Source organism: Crocodylus porosus, unplaced genomic scaffold, assembly GCF_001723895.1.
Source record: "Crocodylus porosus isolate Cpor-Errol unplaced genomic scaffold, CroPor_comp1, whole genome shotgun sequence".
In the NCBI taxonomy this organism is placed as follows: Eukaryota; Metazoa; Chordata; order Crocodylia; family Crocodylidae; genus Crocodylus; species Crocodylus porosus.
The window spans coordinates 30,958,560-30,984,657 of NW_017728911.1; the positions used below are offsets into that span (position 1 = coordinate 30,958,560).

At 47.6% G+C, this 26,098-nt stretch overlaps 1 protein-coding gene and 1 pseudogene across 2 annotated transcripts in view; one reads left to right on the top strand and one right to left on the bottom strand.

Annotated features, from left to right (window-relative positions):
* ST8SIA2 (ST8 alpha-N-acetyl-neuraminide alpha-2,8-sialyltransferase 2) overlaps window positions 1-5,204 on the top strand; it is a 38,470-nt gene extending 33,266 nt beyond the window's left edge. For both annotated transcript variants that reach the window (XM_019533758.1, XM_019533759.1), the window contains one exon: window positions 3,391-5,204. In XM_019533758.1, coding sequence (XP_019389303.1) covers window positions 3,391-3,676 — 286 coding nt within the window. In that variant the 3' untranslated portion in view covers window positions 3,677-5,204. The remainder of the gene's footprint in view (window positions 1-3,390) is intronic.
* Window positions 5,205-10,337: 5,133 nt separating this feature from the next.
* LOC109308779 lies at window positions 10,338-11,960 on the bottom strand (annotated as a pseudogene).
* Window positions 11,961-26,098: the final 14,138 nt, after the last annotated feature.

Sequence of the window (26,098 nt, forward strand, 5' to 3'; positions counted from 1 at the left end):
TATGACCCCAGCTGACTTCCTGCCCTTTGGGCAGGGGGCTGGACTCGATGATCTTCCGAGGTCCCTTCCAGCCCTAATGTCTATGAAATCTCTGGGTAACCTGTTCCTGTGTCTTACTATGCTCCTCATGAGGAATTTCTTCCTAATATCTAACTTGAACTTCCCTTGCTGCAACTTGAGACCCTTGCTCCTTGTTCTGTCATCTGCCACCACTGAGAACAGTCTAGCTCCAGTCTATCTGTTATTATTACAAGCCTATATAAAAATAGTTTCAGCCAGTTTTTGCTGGCCAGCAGCATTCACTCCCCCTGTCTGCGAATGCTGCTTCAGCCTCTGAAGATTTATTTGGATACCTGATACCATGATACCTTCTGAGGAAGGTGTCGGCTGCTAGGAAGGGCTCAGGGAAGGACGGTATCACGTTGCAAGATTGCTCTTAGCTCCCCCCTTTAATTGCTGTCTGTTTCCTTAAAGTGTTGCAGTTAATGGTTACGGTGACTGGTATAGCCAATTTGAAAAATAATTACTGCCTTCCTCGAGCTTACCTCGCCTCCTAATTAAAATCCCAGACCTCGCATATTAAAGGTGTGCTGTTGACATAGCGTCCCATGTGCGCCCAGACAACCTCATTTGGATTTGCAAAATTAATTAGTTTTTGTTTCAGTCCCCAGCTGTCCTCCCAAAACGGGAACAGGGCATGCGCCAGTAATGCGGACACCATCTAATGTGACCAGAACAGCAAAAGAGATAAGAGAGCAATTTGTTCCTGCATAGCTCAAGTGGCTGCTCATACAAGCTCCTCATTAAGTAGGACCCCATGTCCTTCCAAGAGCTCACTGGAGGAGTCTTCGTTTCCTGAAAAGCAAGGAAGACATGTGTTCTCTGCAGTGCAGCCAGTCCTGTGGCTTGACTGCTACCCTGGACCTCATTCATTTCAATGCATCCATTTCCTTCCCTATCTCAGGGACAGCTCGGAGCTGGAGCTTGTTCTCCAGGCCATGTCATCCCAGCCCCTCAGCACTGGAGCAGCAAGTGCCTTTCCCCCTGGCACCAGCAGATCGTTATACATAGAGAGGTTTATTGCCCCATATCCCACCCACAAGGAAAATGCCACTGACAGGTCATAAGTAGCTAGTATGCCTCTGCGTTTTGTCGTGTAACAGCCCAAGGTGTGGCCCAGTGAAAAGCTATTAAGACATTCATATTAGACTAGCAGAGATGGTGAAGCTAATTTTGAGGCCATTAAGTTGTATGGGACCAAGTCATCCCTGATGTAACTCCACTGAAGTCAACGGATAAATGTGACTTTATGAATCTTCCCATAAGGATGCTTGTGGTAGTTTCATTGGTGAACAACTTGTCTCTGACGCACAGTATGAAATGGCTGCAGTAAAGTCTCATTTCTCTCCTTGCCTTAGCAGCCCAATGGCAGACCTTTGGACTGTGGCTTAAAATACACAGGCACCTTGTTTCATAGCCTTGTGGTTCTTTACAATAGCAGGGTTTGCCTTCTTGACACTACAGCACATGGGTTTGGGCAAGTCCAAAAAAATCCAGGGACAGTTTCTCTGAGCAGAGGGCTTGGGAAGAAACCACATCCTGGATTTCTCTGTTATTCGCTGCAAGTACCTCACTTCTCAAATACTGGCTGCCAAGGAGCTGAATCATTCCAAGTGGCAGCACCTTCCTGAGCTGTTCCTGCCGGAAGTAGCAAATCAGAGTGCTTTTCCACAGCCCCAGGAGCTCTGGTACAGCTGATGGTGGTTACCAGCCAGCCGTCACTGCAGACAGCCCACAGGAAAGCAAGACTTTTTGCATGCCCTTAGAGTGGTCTGAGAACCCATGAGGTTATCTGCCAGATTCACTCCACCTTCAAGATGTTACTCCCCAGCTCACCTGGGGCAAGTTGCTTTTTCCCCATCTATTTGAAGATGGGCAGGTAGATTTGTGCCTGCCCTGGTAAATTCTAATACCTCTTGTGCAGAGATCACTTTCAGGACTTAGGCTGTGATCTGCACAGGCCACCCCAGTATCCAAACCCTGACACCCACACGGATCCTATGAAAATCACTGCAACTGCACCTGTATGGAAGGGCTTGCAGGAGGATGCATTTGCTGATCAGGACCCAAGAGAGAAGAGTTGATATTCAAATTGCTAGAAGGACTCAGAGAAAGACCTCACAGAGCTGCTGAAAACCATCATCAGCCTTGCAGGCAGAGTCACCTGAAACTCATTATTTCTGAAAACTTTACTACGAATTATCCATGGGCACCTAAAGTGAACACGCACCATGGCAAGTGTTTGAACAGGTTCCCCATGGCCTCTCGGGAAGTGCAAGCCAGGAACGATCACAGGCCAGCTGCAGCTTCAGGAACTGCAGGAAGCTCTGTCTGCAGCCAGGGACACCAGCTGTAGAGCATGGCCAATATCAAATGTGACCGAGGGGAAGCGTACACCCTGGGGAGATTTTCCAGCCTCCTACCTCTTTCTTTTTACTGTGGTTTTTATAGCAAAGCATTCTCTGCTCAGCAAGTAGCTACTCTAAGCTGTCAAACTGGTAACATCCCTTATTACAGTACAAGAATACCACCCTGTTTTCCAACAACAGCCCAAAACACCCCCCTAACAAAGGGCTTTCTGCTGGCTTTTGGCCCATTGCTACAGGATGTTATTTCCACTCATTCTTTCTGCTATCTCTCACAAAAATTAATGTAGTAGTCAAAAGTGATGGCCCCAAACCACTCCTGCAACTCTCTGCTGCACAGCTTTAGTCTGTCATTAACACCAGAATATTGTGGTTGTGTTTGAGTAAGGGACCATTAGGTGCCGTAGCCAACAGCCGCATTTTTCAGGATTCCCAGCATGACGATCTCTAATGCAAAGGCAGATATTTCCACAACTCCATTACATTTATTATTAGAGTAAATTCATCATGCCTCAGTGAGAATGATGAGGCATTTAAGTTATTTATTGGGTGTGGGGAGGGGGTTATTAAAGGCATCCATGATCCCATCTCTAGTATTAATCATTGGATTGGTCTGTAATATTGATCTCCATGTCGCTTGCAAAATAATTGTAAAGTGAAGTACTGAAAGCCACCATTGAAGGAGATTTGTTATTCACAAATCATTACAGAGACATAAGGTACTTGAATATGGTAGTGACAAGCGTGATGTCAATGCCTCGACAGACAGACAGACTGGCAGGAAATGTTTATTCATGAAGAAAACCCAGCAGAGGTTATTTCTTGGCAAGCGGGACGATTACATCAATCAAACATGTCTGGGTTTTGAATCTGCCTTCGGCAGAGTGCAAGCAGGTGTCATGCACGTGACACGGCGGGGGGAAATATCACAAACAACAGGCTTGTGTTTTCTCTTCCCCTCCAGGTACTGGCTCACAAACAAAGTGCACATAAAACGACCCACCACTGGCCTGCTCATGTACACCCTGGCCACCCGCTTCTGCAACAAGATCTATCTCTATGGCTTCTGGCCATTTCCTCTGGACCAGAACCAGAACCCTGTCAAGTACCACTACTACGACAGCCTGAAGTATGGCTACACCTCTCAGGCCAGTCCGCACACCATGCCCTTGGAGTTCAAAGCCTTAAAGACGCTGCACCAGCAGGGAGCCTTGAAACTGACTGTGGGAGCATGCGACGGGGCCACGTAAGACAGGCCACCGCGCTCGTGTTCCTGCAGGCTACACACCACAGGAGACTGGGGGAGGGGGAGGAAAGGACAAGTGGTGGCTAGTGGGGTTGGTTTTCTTTGTTAACGCGCAGAACAGTGACAAAAATATATATACGTGGTACCTATATATATTGACCTGAGTATTATAACTGTTTGGTGTTCACCAAGGAAGGGACAGATGAGTTGCAGGAAGGTCTGAAACGGCTTTGCCTCGGGCTGGCTAAGCTCAGCAGGAAGGTAGTTCTACGATGCGAAGGTTGCCTTGGTTTGTACGGATGTGTTAGGGCAACGGTAAATATTAGGCCATTTGTCGTGACTGGTCCAAGGTTGGTAGTTAGTTAGTTTGACCAAGAACCCAGGTGCTGGCACTTCTCAGTAAGTAGTGTTCTTGGCTCAGTGCTAATGGTAGGGCTGTGGGGGGAGCGGGGAGGGGAGGTTTGCTTGTGGCTTCACAGCTGAGGGGTTGCCTGAGTGACTGGACAGGAACGGAGAAACGCAGTCGGGCCCAGCTGAGAGCTGCTGCACCTTCAGTCCAGCGGGCCTGCCCTGCTGCCTCCGGTGAACGGCGCGCAGTATCTTCCAGGTGGTCACCAGTCAAGATCCATCCCAGTGGTTCAGGCTGCAGCCTGTGTGGAAAGACCACTGGGCTGCGAATGCAGCCTTCGAGATGCAGCCTGAGACTCCAGGAACCCCCGAAAGGGGCTCTCAGTGGTGTGCTGGTTAAAATCAGATTTGCAGCTGTTGCATTGAAAGGAGGCCTGAGGCCTTCAAGGAGACAGCGCAGTTGATGTTGTATAAAAGACTGGGCAGATGCTCTCCAAAGGGTGCTGTGTTTGTGCTTTTCTCTTTCTCTCCTAAGGAACTACTAGTAAAAAGCAACGGCGCTGGGATGTAGCTGGAAGGCTGCTGCAAACCAGCAGTCAGTCTGAGGGGTTCAGCAGTGCCAAAGTCAAAGGGACTGATCTTCTGTCAGAACTCATGAAAACCAGAAGCACACTTAGCTCCTCATTCCCAGTGGCTACCTGTTAAACAGGCCGCCCCACTCCAAAAAATGGGCAACGGGATTGTGACCCAGTCAAGCAGAAGGATCAAAAGTGAGGGCTGGAAGTGAGCCTGCCAAGACTGAATCCCAGAGGTTGGTCTTCACCCTTGCGGAAAGAACCAGCAGAAGGTCTGTGGACCGCTTAAGTCCAAGCTAACTTATACTGGAAAGGCTTGAATACAACTCATGCAGGCCTCATGCTGGCCTACTTACACAGGAGTGGAAATCACCCATTTTTTCAAGAAATTCTAAGTAAAACCCACCTCTGTGTTAGCAACAAGATCTACTTTATGACAGAGAAATGGTTCTAAAAACCAAGTTTGCTTGCCAACACTGGCTTTTCCATCTTGTTGTTTGACCTTGAACCAAGATTGGGCAGGTCTATTCTAATGTCATTCCCTGATGTCTGTTTGGAGGTTCAGGAGGTTTAAGATCAGCAAGTGCCATTAAAGAAGTTTATCTTTAATCGTGAAAGAGCTCTGGTTTGCACTAGGCACATGCTTCCATGCTTTCCATCCAGTGTTTTCAAGTTAAGCTAATTGACATTGTCCCTTTATAAATCCAAATGCCTACCACCACATTGAAAAGGCAGAGCTGCATGGTTGTATCTCTACAAAATGCCCCACCTTCACCAGCAGCAGCAATGAAAGTGCACTGCATTGCTCCAGACGTACTGTCTTCTAAACAGAAGTGATGTAGCCATGTCCACTCAGGCTAACCTACACCACTGAGTGGCAGTACCAGTTAGCCTGTCTCCATGCTAATTAGCCAGCCTGTGCGGCCATGTTCCCAGCTCAGCAGGCAGCCTGTCTGAAGGAGTGCCGCATGCTTGTGGGTACTGTCACCTGGGGCAGGAATTTTATCATATAGACAAAGCTTGAGTCAGGTTTAGGAGTGGTGGAATTGCCATACCGTCAGCATCTACTCTGGTAGCTAGTCTCAAGCCCAGATGCTTGTAACACCGCAGCAGACTAATTGTGGACTAATCTGCCCCAAGGGGATGTTTCTTCCCAACCCAAGGAAATGATCTGCCTGAGGCTTTTTTTTTTCCAAGCTGAACTTTGGCCTTAACAATTAGCTTCAGCTTGATTTGGTGAATGTGCATCCTACCTTGAACCTTATTTCAACTTAATTGCTTGTATTTTTTAAGAGGGGAGGGAGGGCGGAAGAAATTACTTAAAAAAAAAAGCAAGTGGGTCTTGCAAACTTCCGCGGCATCACACAGTTAATGAATGGTTGCTCAAGACAGAACATTCCCTGGGGATTCATGCCCAGCCAGGAGGAGGTGATGGCTAAAATGGAAATTGCCAGACTGTTAATAGAAGATTTTTACTGATCCTCTGGGGACAGGCCTGAGCCAAGGTAGTGATTGCTGTTATCAAACCTTTTTAAAAAAATAAAATAAAGTAACATAAACAGTGTGAGCTTTATTTTTAAACGGATTAGAACATACGCGGCTACCAGAGCAAACAGCCCAGCTGCTGTCTCGAGAAGGAGTACAGGCCATTTCCCTTGCGTGGGGAAGTGGAGAGCAGTGCTGTAACTACCTGGGGGGAGAGTAGACCACCGAGCCCCATCACTAATTTGAGGCAGTGGAAGAGAGGTGGCCACCGCTGCTTCACCAGCCTCTGCCACCACCCAGAGCTCAGAAACTGCTTATTATGCCTTTGCATAATAAGCAAAGGCATAATAAGCCTTTGGGGGGGTGGGGGGCTTTGTAAGGAAGCTGTTTTGCTACTTAGAGAGGCATGGATATTACTTAAAGTCTTCCTGGGGGGTAGTTTAAAATACCAATGAGCTCCCCATGTGGCTCGTAGAGATTGCAGAGATCTCTCCAGGGGCAATGCATAATTGGTGGCTTTAAGGAAAACAATGGGTTTGTTTTCTTGGCTCACATGTCACATATTCCTGGGCCGCCTTCTCTGCTGATTCAAAGGACATGCCAGATGTATGCAAAGCAACACGGCAGCAGGCTGAAACTCTCAGCACCATGTCTGTTCCTGGAACTGATCCCGGTTCCCCAGTGCTGCAAGAAAATATACTAAGCCAAGAGTGAAATTCTGTGCTCATTTAAATCAATGGCAAAACTTGTTTCAGTTCAGTGTGATCAGTACCGGTGGTTTAAAGCAATGATTCTCCATTATGATATAATCAGGAGCAGAAAAATCGTAGTTTGGACCTGCCAGTTTTATCTGTGTGCACAAAAGCCTGCCGGCTTTAGTGGGCTCTGGGTCAAGTCTTATAACCCAGTCCCAGGGAACAGTACTCAGTTTAGTGCTACTTCTAGGCACATGGCATCTGAAGCACTGGGGGGATAGCTATTGCCAATGAGTTGAAAACCCCACTGGAAACCAGCTTTAGCGTCCCTGCTTTAATGTCCAGGGAAGCCAGCACAACACATTGCAGCCGCTGAGACCAAACAAGGCACTGAAGCAGGTTGGCTGTTTGTTAGAGGATAGATGGGTATTTGGGGTTTTGCTTTCCCCTCAGTATCACAGCTAACGCTGGGTGAGCGCTGGTTGGTTTTCTCAGCTGAATGGAGACAGAAAAGAGGTGGGAGCATTGGTCTTCATAATTTCTTGCGGCTGCTGTTTGGCTCTGTGCTGGAAGCCATCACACCAGATGTCGCTGGGACCAGCCTGCTTCAGAAGGCCGCTGCTTGATAAATCTCTTCATGCCTAATTAAGGCCCCTCTTCCAAAGAGAGTGAAACAAAAACGTGTATTGATGCCATTCAGACGGGGATCCGGACGTGTGTGTTGCACCATGAACGTCCTTAATAACATCCCAAATGACAGCTGCCGTGCCCCACGGTCTGGCATGCTCTCCTCCCTTCTATTCTTAGCTGATTTTTTCCCTTTTTGGTTTTCCTTCTTTTCCCTCTCTGGCTTTCCATCTCTGTCTAGTCTCATCTGGCAGTCTCTCCTTTCTCCTCCTGAAAAACCACCCTGGAGCAAGGACTGTCATCACCACGAGCCCACATAGACCAGTGTTTCCTATAGTAGCTTGACATGGATTTTTTGCAGTTACTGTTTTAAAACTGAGTGTGCTTCCTAGGAACCAAATAAAAGAGCATCTGTTGAAAACATGGAAATGAAATGGTGTTTGCTGACTGCAGGATTATGCTGGAAAGGGAACTGGGGTGTCTCTTTGAACTGGTCCTGGAGCAGTTCAGCGAACTGCCTGTGCGGCCAGGTCAAAACCCCTTTCAGCACCATTATAGCCAGATCGGGAGAGAGTTGGTTTCACATGCTCTAGCACCTAGAGCCTTTCTCAACCCCCGCTCGGGGATTCACTGCTGTTTAGTAAGGGGTAACTTTGCTCATGTAGATGGGGTATAATGGCAGAGGGGAGTTCCCCTCTGCATGCACAGACTATTCACTGTAAAGTCGAGAATGGTGTGAGGACTGCAACATGCGCTGGACTGCAGGAGGGTTGAAAATCCTCATCCTCATCCACATTTCCTCATGTGCTGGGGTGTTTACATCTGCAGCAGTTGTCCCTTCCAGGAACTTGCAAGTATACCTTGTGTGAGTGTGCCTTGAATCTCGGGAGCTGGTTTATGTATATAGTCCATGCCCTGCAGATTGTTCATCCAGTGCTTTACTTACTGCTTCTCGTGTCACACATATCTAAGATAAGGATTGTGCTGTTTCATTACAGAAATGAAACTGCAACTGCGACTGCAACTGCTACTACTCTGGAAAGACCAGCAAGGGGTGCTAACAGAGCTGCAAAGCCCAGACCCTTCCTGGCAGACTCCTCTTCTCAGCCTTCAGGGGCAGTTAGGTTTGAAATGCAGGGACCCTCTAAAGCCCTTTCCATCTCCATACATTTGTCTTCCATGCATTTGGTCTCTGTGGGTCCCACAGATGGCAGCTTCTGGCCAAAGGCCGTCTCCCGATTCCTCAGCTGAGCTTGTGCCAACAGCACAGCTGCTCGAGTCACTATTTTTTTTAATCTTGATCTGTTCCATTATATCCCTCCCACGTCACCCGCCACATGCTCCTCAGTGGCTCTGGGCTGGCCGCCAACCCAGGAGATTAAAGTACACCGCAGCCACCAGTGCCACCTGGCAGCATGGCAAAGGTGAGGGGCGTGTTGACCCTGCCGCTGATGGTGCCAGGAAGAAGCACAGCGAAACTCAGGGATATAGTGGAAGGCACCCGCCACATGTGCTGAACCTGGTAAATGGATGTAACATAGTGCTGCAGAAGGGCACAAAAAACATGCATCACTCCCAGAGTGAGGCAACTCATCCCTTTGGGCAGCGGCCGAGTCTTACATTTGGTGCTGACTTATAGGGACCACGCAGCAATCCAGAGGGGTGACTGTAGCACGCGTAGACTTCTCCAAGAGAGCAGTCAGCTAGCTATCTAGCTCAGGTGCTACTAGCAGTGTAGCAGAGTGCCCAGTATGGGAAAGCAACCCAGGTATTTATTTGGGTAGGCTTTGCAGCCTGGGACAAAGCTTTGCTGCCATGGCTGTGCTATTATCAGTGCTTCAGCTAAGTATTTCCATGAGCTGCACTCACACCTCTGGACTGCAGTGCAGAATACAGCCAGCCTGCTACATGCCCACAGCACATCCTAGCCTGCACTTCAGGGGATTGTGCAACTCCCCCGAGGTCTATTCCACAGGCACACACCTCGGGAAGATCTGCGTGAGACTCAAGCTATTTTTGCTTTGGCTCAGTAACAAATTATTTCTTCTAGTTAAAGCACTCTCCCTTTCTGGTGTTAAGAATGTTAAAATACTTGAAGAAAATCAGCTCTCTTCACCTAACTGCTGCTGCTAGTAGATGCTATTTAACCAAGCCATGCATTATTGAGTCTCTTAGACCGAATTATCAAAGAAAAGTTAGAGATCTGGGCACCAGAGACTATATTTACTAGGCAGGTTAGGGTCATTATCCCCATTTTACAGATAGGAAAACAGAGACCGGGGGGGGGGGTTGTTCCAGGTCACCCAGCAGGCCAGTGGCAGGACCAAGAGTAGAAAACAGTTTGTTGGGGTCCTACAGTGCTTGCTCGACTAGAACACACCACTACCTGATATGCTCTTTGTTGAATTCCCTCCAACTTTGTTAACAAACCAAAACACAGGTCTAACTTGTTATTCAGGTGTGTGCATGTCATACACACACACACACACACACACACACACACGTATGTATATATGTTCCACTCCTCATCACACACTTGTATTTAGGATGTCTCTTAAGGGTTACTGTCAACCACCTCCAGCAACACAAGCTGCCCCTCTCCATCTGCTTTACCTTATTCTCCCATATATACAAAGCACAAAAGGAGAGACAAGAAGTGGACATATTGATTCCTAAAAGGGCTCTGGGGGACAAGAACAGGAAATGATTGGCAGATTATAGCTAGATACGAGCCTGGGTTCAGGCCTAAGTAGCAGGGTGCCCTATACGAGCCTTTCTAGTGCACTCAGCATTGGTCAATGGAAACCCCTAAACTTATGACTTGTGACTCCATAAAACTCTTCCTATCCCCATCTTTTTTTGGACTTTCTCATTTTTCCACTTTTCTTTATTGGTTTTTAAGAGTATTTAGACCTTGCTCCCATCTCTAGCCATGTTATCATTTTATTCAGATGCTGCAAGCAGTAATCTTTCAACGAACAGTGGGAGCCTCCACAATCCTCGCTGTTACCATTTTCTCCCAGTCGATAGTGCTGTGGGTGATGGGCAGCTGTCTCCGGAAAGCCTTCAGGTGGGAATCATTCATCTTTTGGTATTCTTCTGCCAGGTCAGCCTGGAGTTGGTTGTCTGCTTTCTCTGCCAGCTTCACAAAGTCCTGGGCAGTCTGAGCTTCACTGGTGATGGGCAGAGTCCCACTTACTTCCTTGCACACTGTCAAATGGATATTGCCATCCTCAAAGTAGTGAGCATGGACATCGATGGTCCCGGTCACCTGGGCGGACGTGGAAGTGGGAGTCAGGCCGACAGTCCATTCGGATTTCCAAAGGCCATTCCAGAAAGCAGAGGGTCTGTTCAGGTGACCCTCAATGCAGGCCACAAGGATTTTCCGGACAGCCGTGTCTTTGATGAAGACACTGCAAAGTCCTTCAGCATAGTGGCTGCTGACATATATGTTTAGAGCCTCATAAAGGGCCCTTCTCCACATTTCACCTTTTTTATCCTCTTGGGCATGAGCCTGGAAGTCACTTGCTTGCTTTCTCAGATGGTCAAATTTGAAGGAGACTTGTTTCTGGGGGTCAAGGAAGCGATTTTCCTCAAGCTCGTTGTGGCGGGTCAGCAGCACCTCACACTCCTCCTGCCTGACGGGGGTGAAGTAGACCTTGTTGTGCAGGGCCCAGAGGCAGGCAGCTTCCTGGGACATCAGGCTATCGTCATCCACCAGCAAGCGGAGGTCATTGAAAACCTCATTGAACTCTTCGGGTGGAGCTTGCTTCAAGAGATTTCGCATCACCTGCAGCTTCTCGTCTCTGGTCAGGAGACGGCTCCTGGGCATTCGCTGCATCGGGGCAAGGCTGGAGGATCCCAGGTGCCCCTCACCTGAAAGGAAGGCAAAGCAAAAGGCAATGACAGCTGCTTCCTTTCCAAGCAACGCACGGAGGCCTCCAAACTTTGCTTAATGGAGGGCTCCATAGGCAACTTACTACACACACCAGTGATGGAGCAGATTGCTTTTATGTCAAACACAGAGCTACCATCTATGGGATACCACCTCCATCCTGCAGATCTTTTATCTACAGCAACCAGCCAACAGTGCTTCCATAATCCCACTGAAATCATAGATGTCTCCATCTTCTTACGAGCCCACCCTTCCTCCATCTTCTAACCATAGCTAATCCTGAGATGTGGCTTAGCGGTTATGGGGGTATTCTGAAGGTCACCCACAGTGTGGGACTGTCTGAATAGTGCATTAACTGTATTAGCATCTGTTTCTTGTTAGCATATGTCATTCACAGACCAGCAGTTACTGACAAGCTATGGACAGAAGCAACCCATCTCTTTGGGGAGTCCTAAAATTTTAATCTAACTGGATATGATCCCTGAACAGGGTGAACTTTGTTTCATAATAGTAATTACGATATTGAGGGATTCTGCCAAGAAACTCCTTTCCCAACACCTAACCGCTGCTCATCTCCATCCGTGGTTTTGAGGGCTATTTCGGTCCCCAACCCAGGGGGCAACCCATGTACTTACCAAACACAGTGGCTTTTGGGGATGCCATCTTGTGCTAAGTGCACTAGCTTGCTCCCAGGAAAACTCTTTCCACACTGATGTTGCCAGGGCTACATCAAAGGTGCAATCTGAGCCTGATCACTTGACAGCATTGTGGCTTCAGCCACTGTCTACGGGAGGTGACAAATGGACCTTTTTGCTTATTCACAGCCAGCATCTGTTTGGAAGCTTTCAGGAGGATAGGTGATGCACCAGCCTGAGATGCATCACAGCCAGCATTGCCTTCCTATCAGCTTACATAGTTTGGGCACTGAGGATCCAAACTGCCTGCAGATGTAGAGTTATGGTCACTTTATATTCCTCAGTCGCCCTGTTTGATCCACTTGATTTAGGAAACTTCCCATGTGCTGAAAGTCTGGGGTGTGAAGGAGGTAAACCCATTTGTTTGGTTTCCCTTGCTTTGGTTTTCTGCTTCTCTCCAGGTGAAATGGGCCATCTTTGCCCAATTTTATCTGCAGCTTCTTAGTTTTGCCAAACATTGGCTTAAATACCTCAGGAAACTTTGCACAAAACTTTGCCTCTCAGCCTAAAATAATACTGCCCAGATTATAACAAGGGTTTCCAGTCCCTCTTAATTCATTAACACAGGATGCTTTCCTTGGAAAGTCAGTAAAAAAAGGGGTGTTATCTGGAGTTAGGTACCTCTATTTATCCTGGACACTGATAGCTCCTGAACAAGTAACACAGGTCCATACATTGCAGGCTACGATCCAAAGACAGCATAATGCAGGGCACCCCTGACTAAAGCCATCCCCAGACTCACTTTTAATCCAAGATTTGAGTGGAGTGGGCAGTCGGGAACCTGCACGCAGGCCTGGCTTGTACGGATGTGAAACAAAATCGATTCCTTGCAGAATGTGCTCTGTGCTCCTAGCACATCCTTCTTTCCTTCAGCAGTGACCAGACTGGCTATAATTCATGCTGGAAGCTTTGCCAAACCACCCTGCAAGTGTTGAACATATTTCTTGCCTGTGGACCCTCACGGGTTTTGGCTGAAAGGCCCCATATTCTGCTCAAATGAACATGTGGCCTCCAGTACCTGAAACACTGTGTTTTTAGGATTTGGCCCATTGCTCTTCTTGGCAATGTACCTCTTCCTGGTAGGTGGCAGTGCTTCTCACAACTAGGGTACCAGGAAGTCCTAATGGCCAGAAACCAAAAAGTTTCCCTAGGGTGATAACACTCAACCAGGGTGCCATGGTCCCCTGGGGTGGCTTGGGCTCCTTTCAAAAGTGCTGTACACACAATGTTAGCCATGTTAGTGTGCAGACTTGAGTCAAAAGATGAACCCAACAGTTTCACATAAGAACCCACAGTGTTGAAAAACTGCCCTGTTGTGGTCTTCCTGAGTTCTGAGCAGCAAAAAAAAATGCCGTACAGGAAACCCTAGTTATTCACGGGTTCAGCTTTCATGGTTTCCAATATTCGCAAATGCTGAACCTGCATTTTAAATACACTTTTTTATGTATTTAAAAGAGAGCTCCACGTTCGCTGCTGTTGGGCTCCCACCACCACTGCTGCACTCCCGCCGTCACCACCGCACTCCCGTTGGAGCCACCGGAGCTGTGCCTCCCCTCCCAGCCACCGGGGGCACCGTGTTCACAAACACAGTGCCTTAGTTGTGGATTTTGCCATTCACGAGGGATACGAGAATGTATCCCTCGTGAATGGTGAGGGTCGCCTGTATTATAGAATCATACAATCATAGAAAATATGGGTTGGAAGGGACCTCAGGAGGTCACATCCAGTCCAACCCCCAGCTCGAAGCAGGACCAGCCCCAACTAGATCATCCCAGTCAAGGCTTTGTCTAGCTGGGTCCTAAATATGTCCAAGGATGGAGACTCTACCACCTCTCTGGGTTACCTGTTTCAGTGTTTTACTACCCTCCTTGTGAGAAAATTTGTCCTAATATCTAACCTAAACTTCCCTTGCTGCAACTTGAGCCCATTGCTCCTTGTTCTGCCATCTGCCATCACTGAGAACAGTCTACCTCCATCCTCTTTTGAATCCCCCCCTTGAAGGCTGCTATTCAATCCCCCCTCAGTCTTCTCTTCTCTAGACTAAATAAGCCCAGTTCCCTCTCACAGGTCATACACCCCCAGCCCCCTCACCATTTTTGTCGCCCTCCACTGGACTCTCTCCAGTTTGTCGGCAGGCTTTCTGTAGTGGGGGGCCCAAAACTGAACACAGTAATCCAGATGTGGCCTCATCCATGCTGAATAAAGGAAAATCATCACTTCCCTTGACCTGCTGGCAACTCTTCTATCAACGCAGCCCAGCATGTCGTTACCCTTCTTGGCAGCAAGGGCACACTGCTTGCTCATTTTCAGCTGATTGTCCACTATGACCCCCAGGTCCTTTTCTGCAGAGCTGCTGCCCAGCCAGTCAGCTCCCAGCCTGTCCCGGTGCATGGGATTACTCTGTCCTAAGTGCAGGACTTTGCACTTGTCCTTAATGAACCTCATGAGATTCCTTTTGGCCCGGTCCTCCAATTTGTCTAGGTCACTCTGAATATTATTTTTCCATCGTCAGAAAATGAGTGAAAACTGAGAGCTGGCGTTTCCTGAGGCATGCCTTGAATCTAACAAAGGGTGGCTTGAGCCTAAGAAGTGTATGAACCAGATCCTGCTTTGGTATAAATCTGCACAATTTCATTCTGTTTACCCCAGTTTAAGGTCTTGCCCTATCAATGCAAATGTTCTCGAATGAAAAGGGCACCGTGAGTGTGCAAAGACTGACACCCAGTGCTCTGGGCGCTGGGAACTGGCAGGGAGAAGTGAACCTCTTCTCACAGCGGATGTTTATCACTACCTGTTTCTGAAGACTCAGTCCTGCCCAATTTCTGCCCAACCATTTTTGGTAAACTGGTACAAGACTCAGACCTCATTGCTGCTGCTCTTCCAGCATTGCTACATCTTCCAGGTACATTTTTTCCCAGGGTTGGCTCAAGCGCATAGAAACAGCAATTCCCCCCCCCACTTTATGGCTGGTACCCAGTAAGAGCAGGCTCAGAGCGGACTAAAACAACACAGGTCCACAAAAACTGCACTGCAGAAGAGACACTGTTTAACATCTCACTTGAGTGATTTGGAAATTGCTCCATGGCTACACGATGCTATCAGGCAACTGTTGGGCCTTCCTGCCTTTCAGCTAGGCACTACGCTAGTAGTGGGAAGCCTCCGGGTGCTCTACCCAGCTGGGTAGATCAATAATACCGCTCACCCCTTGCATGAGAACAGCAAAGACTTGAAATGGCATCCCTGCCTGCCCAGTGTACAGCCAGCCAAACAGCACCCGCAGCAGCCTCCGGACCCCCAAACAGCAGCCGCCTACGTACCAACCAGCACTAACTTCAGCGGGACAGGCGGAGGGGCACTACAGAGGGAAATCCTCCTTTCCCCCAAAACAACACCCAGGCACATGAAGCGCCTCTGCCGACCCCGGGCTGGGTGCCACCCCTTCCTCCCCCGGAGCCGGGAGCGCGGCCCGACCCGTTACCTGCTCAGCTCGTTCTGTCGCACCGCGGAAAACAGGATTTCATCGACTAGCAGGTTCTACGTTCCCATGGCAACTGGGAAAGACCAACCGGCTCTCTGTGAGGGAAACGGGCGATGTCACCTGGAGTGCGAGTCTGCAGGGATCGGGAGCGAGCTGTCGCAGCCTGCCTGCGGGAGCCCATCTACCCCGTGTGGCCCTGGGCTCTGGACGGGTTAGACCCAGAGAGCCCCTTGGTCCTTATTTAATCAATGAGTAGTGAGTTCTGAATCAGCCGCCTCTTTTTGAAGAACGTTTCTTGAACCTCAATGTAAAAACAAAAAGACAGTTAACTTTTAATGGGACAGATTATTACGTCCTCTGCTGGTTTCCGAGCAAGGGAGTGGAATTTTAGTTAATGGAGTAAGGTCTTGCGAGTCTGGACCATGGGTAGAAAAACCCGTTCCTTCATTAAAACGCGAGGGCAGACACCTTCATCTCCGGCTCCTCTATGGCTCCTACAGTAACAAGCTGTTCATGAAAGCACAGTTCACTCACTGAATTCACCAAAGAAAAGGAAAAGTGTGTGAATTAGATCCTCCTTTGGTACAAACCTGTGCAATTCCATTGCATGTTACCCCCATGCAAGATCTATCGATGAAACTGTTCTTCAAAGAGAAGGAACAGAGCCGTTTTCTCCCTGTAGTCCTACTCCAAGGACCTTACTTGTGGTGTATAGCATACCCTTTTGCCCCAGTCCTTAATCTCCAGTGAATAAAAGCTGCCAACCGTGGTGAAACGTGACCAACTGGGTGACCTTTTGGCTGTCTGGAGAAATTTCCAGCAAGGTTTGAGCTGATTTCACATTGCTATGTGACCTTATATTAATATGAACCCTGGTCTGCTGAGGTTAAAGGCTTTGAACCCTTATAGAAAGGCAACATTTTCTAAATGGCGTGCTGAAAACCTGGCACGCTGCTTTCCAGAGAGACCTGCAACTTAAACTTTGGATCTAAAAGGAGCCACCAAAAAGAAAATATTATGCTTGGACTCTCAATCTCAGCATCTTGCTGTACAGCACAACTTCTTTAACTCAACTCATACTGGAAAAAGCCGCTGGGTTGGAGATGGCTGGGAAAGGACAGAGAGCAGAATAGCAGACTTCTATTCCTGGATTGCATATGATTGCTCCATATGGGTGCAGAGCCAAAGCATATGGGCCTCCATCTGTTAGACGGGCCTGGCTGGGCCCCATGGATGGCTTATAATGTGAGTAGATTCATCCAGATTTGGTATTCCTCCAAAGTGAGAGAGAGCCAATGATTCAAATATTGTGTAAAGCCATTGAAACTAATGGCACTAAACAACAGTCATTTGTTTCCTGTTTGATTTGAGAGAAGCCCACTTGGTGGAAAATAATGAATTAGTTACTGGGGCGGGTGCTTGTTGTGTGTTCAACAGCATCCTTGGAGGAAGAAAGCCTTTTTTTAAAAAAAAAAAAAGTCTAGCTGTTCTCTCTCAAATTATTTCATTCTCTTATTCCCCAGAAAGGCAGCAGTAACCTTCAACTTCAATAACGTGGCATTTACGCTCCATCTGCGACCACATTTAAAGCAGTTTCCAAGCACCAGCAAGGGATGGCTTCATTTGCGAGTCCAGCTTTGCGGGGTGCCAGGGCAGATGCTGTAGCAGCATTTCTGCACCTGGACATCAGAAGCATAGCTCAGGGGCAGCCCAACTTTGCTCGAACAAAAGCCACATTCATCAGGACCCCTAGAGCCATGCTACATCAGTAAAGCAGAGGCTCAGACTGCAGATACCCTCCCCTTCAATGCAGAAGTTCAGCCCATCATGATTACAAATCCCACTGTGCAGGGCTGCTGCTTACGCTAAATGACCAGTGCATGCTGAGATACTTAGAGGAAAATCCTGACCCCACCGAAGTTAATGGTAAAGCTCCCACTGATTTAAGCAGAGCCAAGGAATTCATTCCAGGTCTTTGACGACGGCTCTTCTATTGTAGAGATGGAGTCTTAGGAGTCTGATCTGAGGCAACCAGCTTGGAAAATGTTGGTGGAAGGCAACAGTAAAATTGCACGGGACGTGCAATTAAAGTCCCTGGGGGTAATCTAAGTGCTATTGTATGAGCATCAGCATGAGCTCAGAACCAGTTAGGAAACCTCCCTCCGTTGAAGGAATTAATTAGCATGCATGTTAGGTCCGTGATTTGGGGAAATTACCATGACCTGGTTTTCTTCAGCACCCGAGGAGCTGTTGAGGTTGCTGACTTAAGATGTTGTAGTAAATGCCTAGTAATGACTCAGAAGGCAACACAGTCCGTTGCCTTTTGCATCTCGCCTGCCTCAGGTCCTGCTTTTTGTTAGCTCATTTTTCATGGGTGGCAGCAAAGAGGAATGACGCGTGCTTTGGCCTGCTCCTGAGCCGGCCAGGAGAGAACCGAAAGGCACAGATTTCTTGGCTGCAAACAATCCTAAATGGAGAAGCAAGGCAGCTCCCAAACCCTGTCATTTATTTTTGGAAGGAGTCATTTGGTAATTGCGCGTGTTAAATGCAAAGCAATTAAGGACAGAGCAAGCAGGAGAGAAGGTGTTATGCAGGAGCTGGAACAGAAGCCATTTCCCTGGCTAAAGGTTTATAAACACTGTGGGTCCTTTATGATCCTATGTGGAGCGAGGGGCCAAAGGGGCTCATCTCAGGGGATTGCTCCATTTATGTATGAGATTTTAATGAGAAACAGGCCACCAAAATTCTCGCCTCTGCTATGTGGTTTTTATGGCCCTCTTGAGATATTGATTACAAATGCACTAAAAGTGCTGCTTTGGGAAACTGGACTGATTCAAAAATCTCATCTGCTGCACACTTTTGGGCAAGTATATCAAAGGGGGATTATTTATACAGCAGTGTTTTTAGACATGTATTTCATGTGGACAGATAAACCCTGGCTGTGAGGTATTCCTGTCGGGCAACATTTGGTGCCCAATGAAAGAGAGCCTGGGGACACTTCTGTATGGTTTCAGGCAGACAACTGCGATAGATGCTTCATAGCCAGGTATAACCTATATCTGTGGATATCAGCCATGTAATGCTGGGTACAATGTGTACTAGAGGGAGCACCTGTGAATGAGATAAGCCCAAGGCAGATGGGCTTGCAGTGGACATGCTTGATGGAAAACTGACAACTAGAGGTGGGGGTAAGTTTTGGATTGGGTAGTACCTTGAATGGGTTTCCGCTATCATTCCTGAAATGCAGCAGGGCTGTGTGCTGCTTGTTCTTGCCTTTACCTCTTCATATGCGTGCCTTGCTTGTGCCTTTGTTCATAGCATCTGATGAATGAGGTTGCTGCCTATGAAAGCTCAAGCATCTCTGAATCAGTTAGTCTCTAAAAGCTGCCACCTGGCCCTACTCTCTGCCCTGCCTGTGCATGATGTCAACGACAAGATGTAGTGCGGCGGTGGTGTGAAGTATTGCCACAGGGTGGAGGGAAGGCATGGGCTTGATGGAAGTCAGGGAGGTAATCAGGGTTAGAGAGGCCGCTCCAGGGTTGGGGGAGAGCTGTGGATGTGTTTGAGGTTGGGATGTGGGATATAGCCAGGTCGTTGCAACCTAGGATGGCCCATGATTGTTGCAGGCTCCACGTCTCCTACAACCATGACATGGCAGATATACCAACGAGCTGGAACTGGGAATGCCTGCTGCCCTTCTGGATGTGGCCCTTTTATCTTCCCCTTCTTTCATGAGAGCTTGACACAAAACCCACATCGTAATGTACACTGTGCCTGGCATGGCCCATATCCCGGGCTACTGCTCAGCCTCTACTCCTCCCTGCCACCCCACCTCTACCCTGTTGCTCTTTCAATGAGATTGGGTCATTGCTTTTACTCAGAGAGCTCAGAAGTCTGCCTCCATTCCCTCTAGCCTGAAAGATAAGAGGCAGAGCAGTATCTGCTGCATTTATGCCCCCACTGAGAGGGTGTCTGGCTGCTATTCTGCAGCTGATGGAGTCGGAACTGCCGTTTGCTTCTTCAAAGAGGTTTGGTTTTGTTCCCTTGTGATATTTAGCCATCCCTTTGGCAGCCAGAATAGTGAATATGGACCAAAATTGCTCTTGTTATTCCTGCTGAGACCCTGCCTGAGGATTTTCCCTCTAACCGCAGGGTGAATCCAAAGCTCCATCATGAAAGTCACTACTGTAGTCATGCCTTTAAGCAGCCTCGGAGGAGCAAAGTGCACTAAGCTTAGAGTTTAAAAGAAGATTAGCTTCTAAAATTTAATGAGAATCGCTGTGAAAACAGAATCCCAAGCATATAACAACAACCAAAAAAAAAAAGCCCTCCTTGAATACCCATCCAATTAGGGCTTCCAAGAAATCCTCATTAAAAAGCTGCTTCTGACATTTGACAGTGCCATTTAGATTAGAGAAGCACAAAAATCCCTTTGAAAAGACAGACTGACATTTTGCAGAGAAGTATTTTAATAATAATAATAATAGTTAAAAGCTCCGAACGTTTTTCCCTAGCAGGGAAAGATTCATGAACACAGCAAAGGCATAGGAAAAGGGCAGTGCTGGCTTTGGTTGAAAGAAGAACCTCTCGTACCCAGACTGTCCTAGGGACACAGCCCTGCCTCGCTGGATGTTCACAGCCTCTGGCGTGGGTCCTTTAAGGGGACCGTTTAATAATATCGGGAAGCTGAATTTTTTTGGCTGAGCTGAATATGAGATCGCTATGGCAACCTTTCTTCTGAGGTGATCCAAGTCAGGTAGTGACAGCAAAGATGAGTTAAAGGTCATCCTTGCAGAGGAAGATGGGCATTGATGAAGTATTTTAACAGGTCCCGGAAGACCTGGCATTTAGAAATGAACTGAAGGGTTCAGGCCAGATCCTTGAAAGACAAAGCTACAGCATGAGGCAGCCTGTGGGGATGCTCCCTGCAAAGCATCCAGAAGAATTCAGCACTCGCCAGGCACAGACAAGTTCACTCAGCGCCTCGCCGAGAGGGGTGCCTGCAATCCTTGGACTTATTTTGGAGTAAGAATGACCCTAGAGGCGATTTGGAGGGTGCAGGAGCTCTGCAAGTGAAGCCGCAACGGCAGGTTGTAACCTCTTTTAGGGAACTACTCGTTCTTTACTGTTTGGCTGCTGGCTGGGGAAAAGCTTAGGCAGGCATTCAGATGCCCCCAACAAGCGCTGTCACTGCTGAGCTCCGAAAGCAATGCGGCACAGGGAAAATTTTTCCAGAAACAACCAGTGAGTTGCCTGGTTCATGCTCCTAAATGCTGCTGATACTTAGGGAAACCCAGCTGCTTTTGGCACACGCACAGCACCTTTCACCAGCAGATTTTAAGCTTGAGATGAGTGAAGACAATCTTTTTTTTCTTTGCAAATGTATGTATTTCTCTCTCTATAAATAAATAAATATATACACCTATGCCACTACAAACCTGTCTCGTACTGCTGTGGTTCATGTGACAGTCCAAAGCACACCTTTACAGTTACACCTTCCTTTTGCCCATTACTATTAACATGTCATGGCACTTGCATGCCCACATGCCCTTGTATCCAGCACCTTTAGCTGTCACAGTCGCACAAAGGACTGCTTCTGTATCTCCTTCCCATCTCCTCATCTCCCATCCCTGCTTCCACTTCCTCCTGATTCTCCAGTCCTTTCACTCATCGCTATAATCGTCATTGCCATCACAGTCATGGTCGTCTCTGTCATCGTTGTCATTGGCCTCACTCTCACCGACTGTCCTACCCCTGAACAAGCTGTGCCAGTCTTTTCCATTTGATCCCTGCCATCTCCTCCCTGCCACCTTCTACTGACTTCTTTAGTATCCCTGCATCTCACTGGGAGCGTGCAAGAAATTCAAAGCAATAAACTCCAGCACATATCATGCTGGGGTTTATTCCTCCTGGGCGCTGTGTTTGAACATATGCCCGGGCCCACGGCACGCTGAACTGGGGAGGCACAGCCCCAGCTGGCATAGGGTCCAGGGGCATCATCCTGCCAGCCCAGGATTGCTCTGACCCAGCTCAACATGCTGTAGAGGAGCTGGCAACTCTGGAAACTTACTGGGCGCATCTACATGTGCATTAATGTGCCGTTGTTATGGTGCATTTAGTACCTGTAATAACAGATGCTAATTCAATGAGCAGGGACCAGCACTACTGCACAGTGGCACCAGCACACCATCTTCTAGTGACGCTAATATGTAGTAGACAAATTCTACTGTGCATTAGTGCATTAGCATGGCTTTTTCTGTGATGCACTAATGTGCAGTAGAATAAGTCTACTGTGAATTTAGAGTCTCATGTAGATACACCCACTGAGGTGCCCAAGTGTAGAGTTAGGTGATTAACTTATTCATCTGAGTTTAAATGGTTTGGACTAACTGATTTACCCCAAGTCACACAGCAAGTTAGTGGAAAAGCCAGAAATGGAGCCTGGGCTTCCTAGCACACCAAGTTATGCCCTATTCCCTGGACTGTCTTACTACCAAGAGCTCGTTGCTGGAAAGCAGCTGCTAGATCTAGACTCATCAAGGCCTAAATTGAACAAGTCAAGTTAAAAGCACTAAAGGCCAGACCTTAGGAGCTATTATAAGGTACCTGCAGAACAGCTGCTCTCCTTACCCAGCAGCGAGTTCATCACACATGAGCCAAAGGCAAAGTGTTTCCTGTCATCCTCCTACCTGTTACGAGGAGGGCTCATCTCTACACAGTGTTTAGTTACATCCATGTAACCAGATGCAGTGCAGATCAATGACACTGGGAGAAGTCATGAACATGTGAAAAGGAGAGAGCCTCTTAGGGGAAAGGAAAGGTCTTGGAGAGAAACAGGTGTCCTGAATGAGCTCTAGCTTGGCCAGCTGGTGTCCCTCTTGCTCTCTTGTTCAAACCAGATCAGTCTCTGGTTGATAATGCAAGCTCTTCAGGCAAGCTCAGGAGAGCAGGAGAGGCTCCAAACAGAGCCAGCTAAGGAAACACATTTCTGTTTCACGATCAGCTCATGGCTACACATTTCTGAATCAAAACAAAAGGCCTTCAATAATTTCTGCAGCAATAATCCCTAAATCCTTGCCACAGAGCTGGGGGCTAGAACTTGAGAGCCTCAGCTAGACCCCAGGGTTTCCAGGCAGCCAAGACAGCTGGTTTCCCAGGCTGTCCTACTCGTGCAGCAGCTGGGAATAGCTGGACCAAGCGTATGCAAGACTTTGTGTCTCCGGTCCCACAGTAGTCCACATAGCTTGCTTGCTCCAGAGCCCCTAGAAACCCTGGGGAGTTGAGTCCAAGTGAGGAGGTGCATGGATGAGGAAATAGAAAACCCATTTGAACCTGCTTATCCATGCACCATCGGGAGACTCAGTGTCACAAAAAAAGTTTTTGCTTTCAACAAATCGGTGTTTTCCAAGGGAGAAAGCATTTCAGCTGGAGAAGGTCTGACCAGATCTGAGTGCTGCAATCCAAGACGTTCTGCAAAATAATGGGGTTGAAACAGCACATGGAGGATAACAACAGTGAGATAATGTCAGTGGATGAGTGCTAAGAGAGACCAACTCAGAAGGGAAAGTGCTCCAAAAAATGCCTGGAGACAGCTGCTTTCCACCAAAACAGCTCGCAAACTCCCAACCCAGGCACTCAACAGATCAGTGCAAGACTCAGCTTTCCTCTTCACAAAAATAAGCGATGATAGCCGCAGCTGACTCAGGTCACCCATCGCTCATGCGTTGGGGTGAAACCAGGTCAACGCTGGAGCCAGTGATCCAGAACGTGCGATGCTCAGAGAGCAAAGGCAGCAAAAGAAATGGCTTGGACCAGCACAAGGGGAGGATCGCCTTCTGTTTAAGGTGTGACGTGTGGCTCAAGAGGCAGCAAGGCTGAGGAAAGTCAGCCTGGTATGGATATCACTCTGTGTCACGAACAGGAAGGAAAAGACCGTCCTGTGCTTCTAGCAGAGCCGTGCACTCACAGCTAATGCGCCGTTATGTAACAGGTTTGTGTCTGTGTCGCTTTCCAATAGCTGAACAAAATAACCCATTATTTTCTGATTGCACCAAGGTTCAGACTGGAACTCTTCCGAGCATTACAAGTTGCAGGTGTCACCATTCAGCTTGTCATCAGAGTCTCCCTAATTTGAACTAATGACTGGGAAACTCATTGCCGACTACTGGAGTCTCCAAACTGCCAACCAGCCAGCGTGCAAACACAATAATAATTAAAAAGAGAAAAAAGGAACGGGGAAGGATAATGTTTCACGGTATCACCAGCGTGAACTTGGGCCATTTATTTTGACAGCTGTAGTTTTAATTATTTATGGTAATATTTTGTAATGTGCTAGTAAATGTGCTGCAGTGTATCGCATAAAAAAATAATGAAGGCTTGGAGTGGTGTCATCTCACTAATAAGCCACTGGTGAGAACTAGGGAGACACTGACTTCTTTATATGACTCCTAAATTGTCTCTATTAGCAATTTGGACTGGAAGAAAACCTGTATCCTTCTGCAAGCCCCAGCAGCCTTTAGGCTGCACTTTCTGGCTACTCAAAACTTCAGGGCAATAGTAGGAATTGAAGTCAGATCTTACCAGTCTAAAAGCATAGACGCTACTAATTTGTAGGCTAAGAGCTACTGGCAGCGATGGGTTGATACTCAGCCGTGCAGATCTAATTCCACCCAGCAGAGGGCTATGCAACACCTCCTCTGCAATGACCTGCAGAAAATGTCACTGGCTTCTTTCATCTCAAAGTAGGAGGAATGGTAGGAGCCCTGGCACTGCAATATCAATATTTTTCATAGACTACAAAGTCCCAAAATGTTTGATCCAGAAGGGTTGCAACTCTTTGTTTCATCTTGGTTTGGGATTAATCCAGGTCCCTCCACATTGCTGCGGTGCTTTATTGGAATCATAGTACAGAGGCCTCTGATACCCGTGCTCCTCTCTTGTTCAGGCGTCTTGGCTAAATTACATCTCCCATGGCACACAGAGGAGGGGTGATTCCCATGATGGGGTCCACAAAGCAGCTCCCAGCTCAGATTGCACACCTGAAACAAGTTCCAGTGTGGTCAGCATGACTTGCTATGGTTATGGATGTGGGTATATTTTTGTCTGTCTTTGGTTTGGGTTGGGATAATCCTGCCTCGCACAGAGGGGTGGTCACTCTAGATGACCTCTTGAGGGGCCTTCCAGCCCTACTTCTCTTTGCTTCTCAAGGTACAATTGGAAAACGAATGCAAAATCGAGTTTTTCCCAAGGCAAATATCAATTACGCAGAAATTACATTGCCCTTTGAAAAATTATCTTAATGGAAAATGCCTGACCAGCTCCACCACTGATCCTTAAATCCATTTTCTATCATCTTGGGCAGGTAACTTAGCAGCTCTGTGCCGCAGGTCCCCCATCTCTTACACAAGAATGCCCACAAGATGGATCCCTGGAAAGCACTAAAGTAAGTGTGAGCTCGTATTGTGTTACAGGAAATGGTGCAGAATCTGGCCATTCCTCTTGTGCTGTTGGAGCTGTGCGCTAATTGATATTTGATTAATTTGTGCCAATCTCAAAGACTGTACCACAGACGCAGGGCTGATTACATTCGTATTAGTCTGAAGAGATTTATTGCTTTAAAACTGATTTTAATGGAGGAACATGAAATGAGGTGAGCCGTGGCTTAACACCTGCAAGTCAGGAGAGGAGAGATTTGCAAAGTACATAAGTCACACAGGCGGGGGATAAATTTAATCACTTGCAGGTTCTGTTTGGGTCTGGATTTTTTCTTTAAGAAAATAGCTGGAGTAGGTTTCACAAACACTACTAACAAGACGGAGGACTTATATAGGAATCATCAAGGTAAGCATTCGCAATTGGTTCCTAATTTGGTAATTACATTCTGCCGACATCGAGTGGCCTCGTCAAGCTTCAGCTGCCTATTTTTCTCTTCAAACACGGTTGTGTAGAGTCTGTGCTGAAGAACAGCAGCTGTGTTTCAGTCCACGGATCGCTCCATTTTTGTGGCAGGTAAAGTCCCTGCTCATTCTCTCTTGCCCTTCATGTCAGGTGGTCATTTATACAGGCACAGAATACAATCACAGCAGCGTTTCATGGCCATTCTGCATGGGTGTCAGTCACAGGAAGCATACAAAACATCCCCTGTCCCAAGCCAGGATCAGCTCTGCCGAGGGCAGTCTTCCATTGTATGGCTACATCAGATGCAGGGCAGAGGAGAGTCATATCCAAGTTCTAAAAATACCATGGACTGGACAATGTAGGGATAACACATGTGGAAAATAGCAGGGGAGGTGAGTAGTGAGGCATTTCACCCACACTTTGCATTGCTGTGACTGTAGAAGCAGCAGGGCAAAGCATGGCATCCAAACTCTGTAGAGCTCCTTGCAAGGAGAACTAGAAAATGTGGTGTAATGATTATTGCTAACAGTTCCAGGGGAAGTCCAGGGGAAGCCAACAGATGCAGAAGCATTGAACTTGAACCCGACTGTCACAACCAGCAAAGGTATATTTCCACACTTGTGCTTCTCGCACATTGTGGGGTTTTCTCTGCAGCCTCAGCTCCTGGAGTCCAAGGAGATCACAAATTTTGTTAAAAAATGAAGTCGGTTTCTACCCACCACAACGCTTCA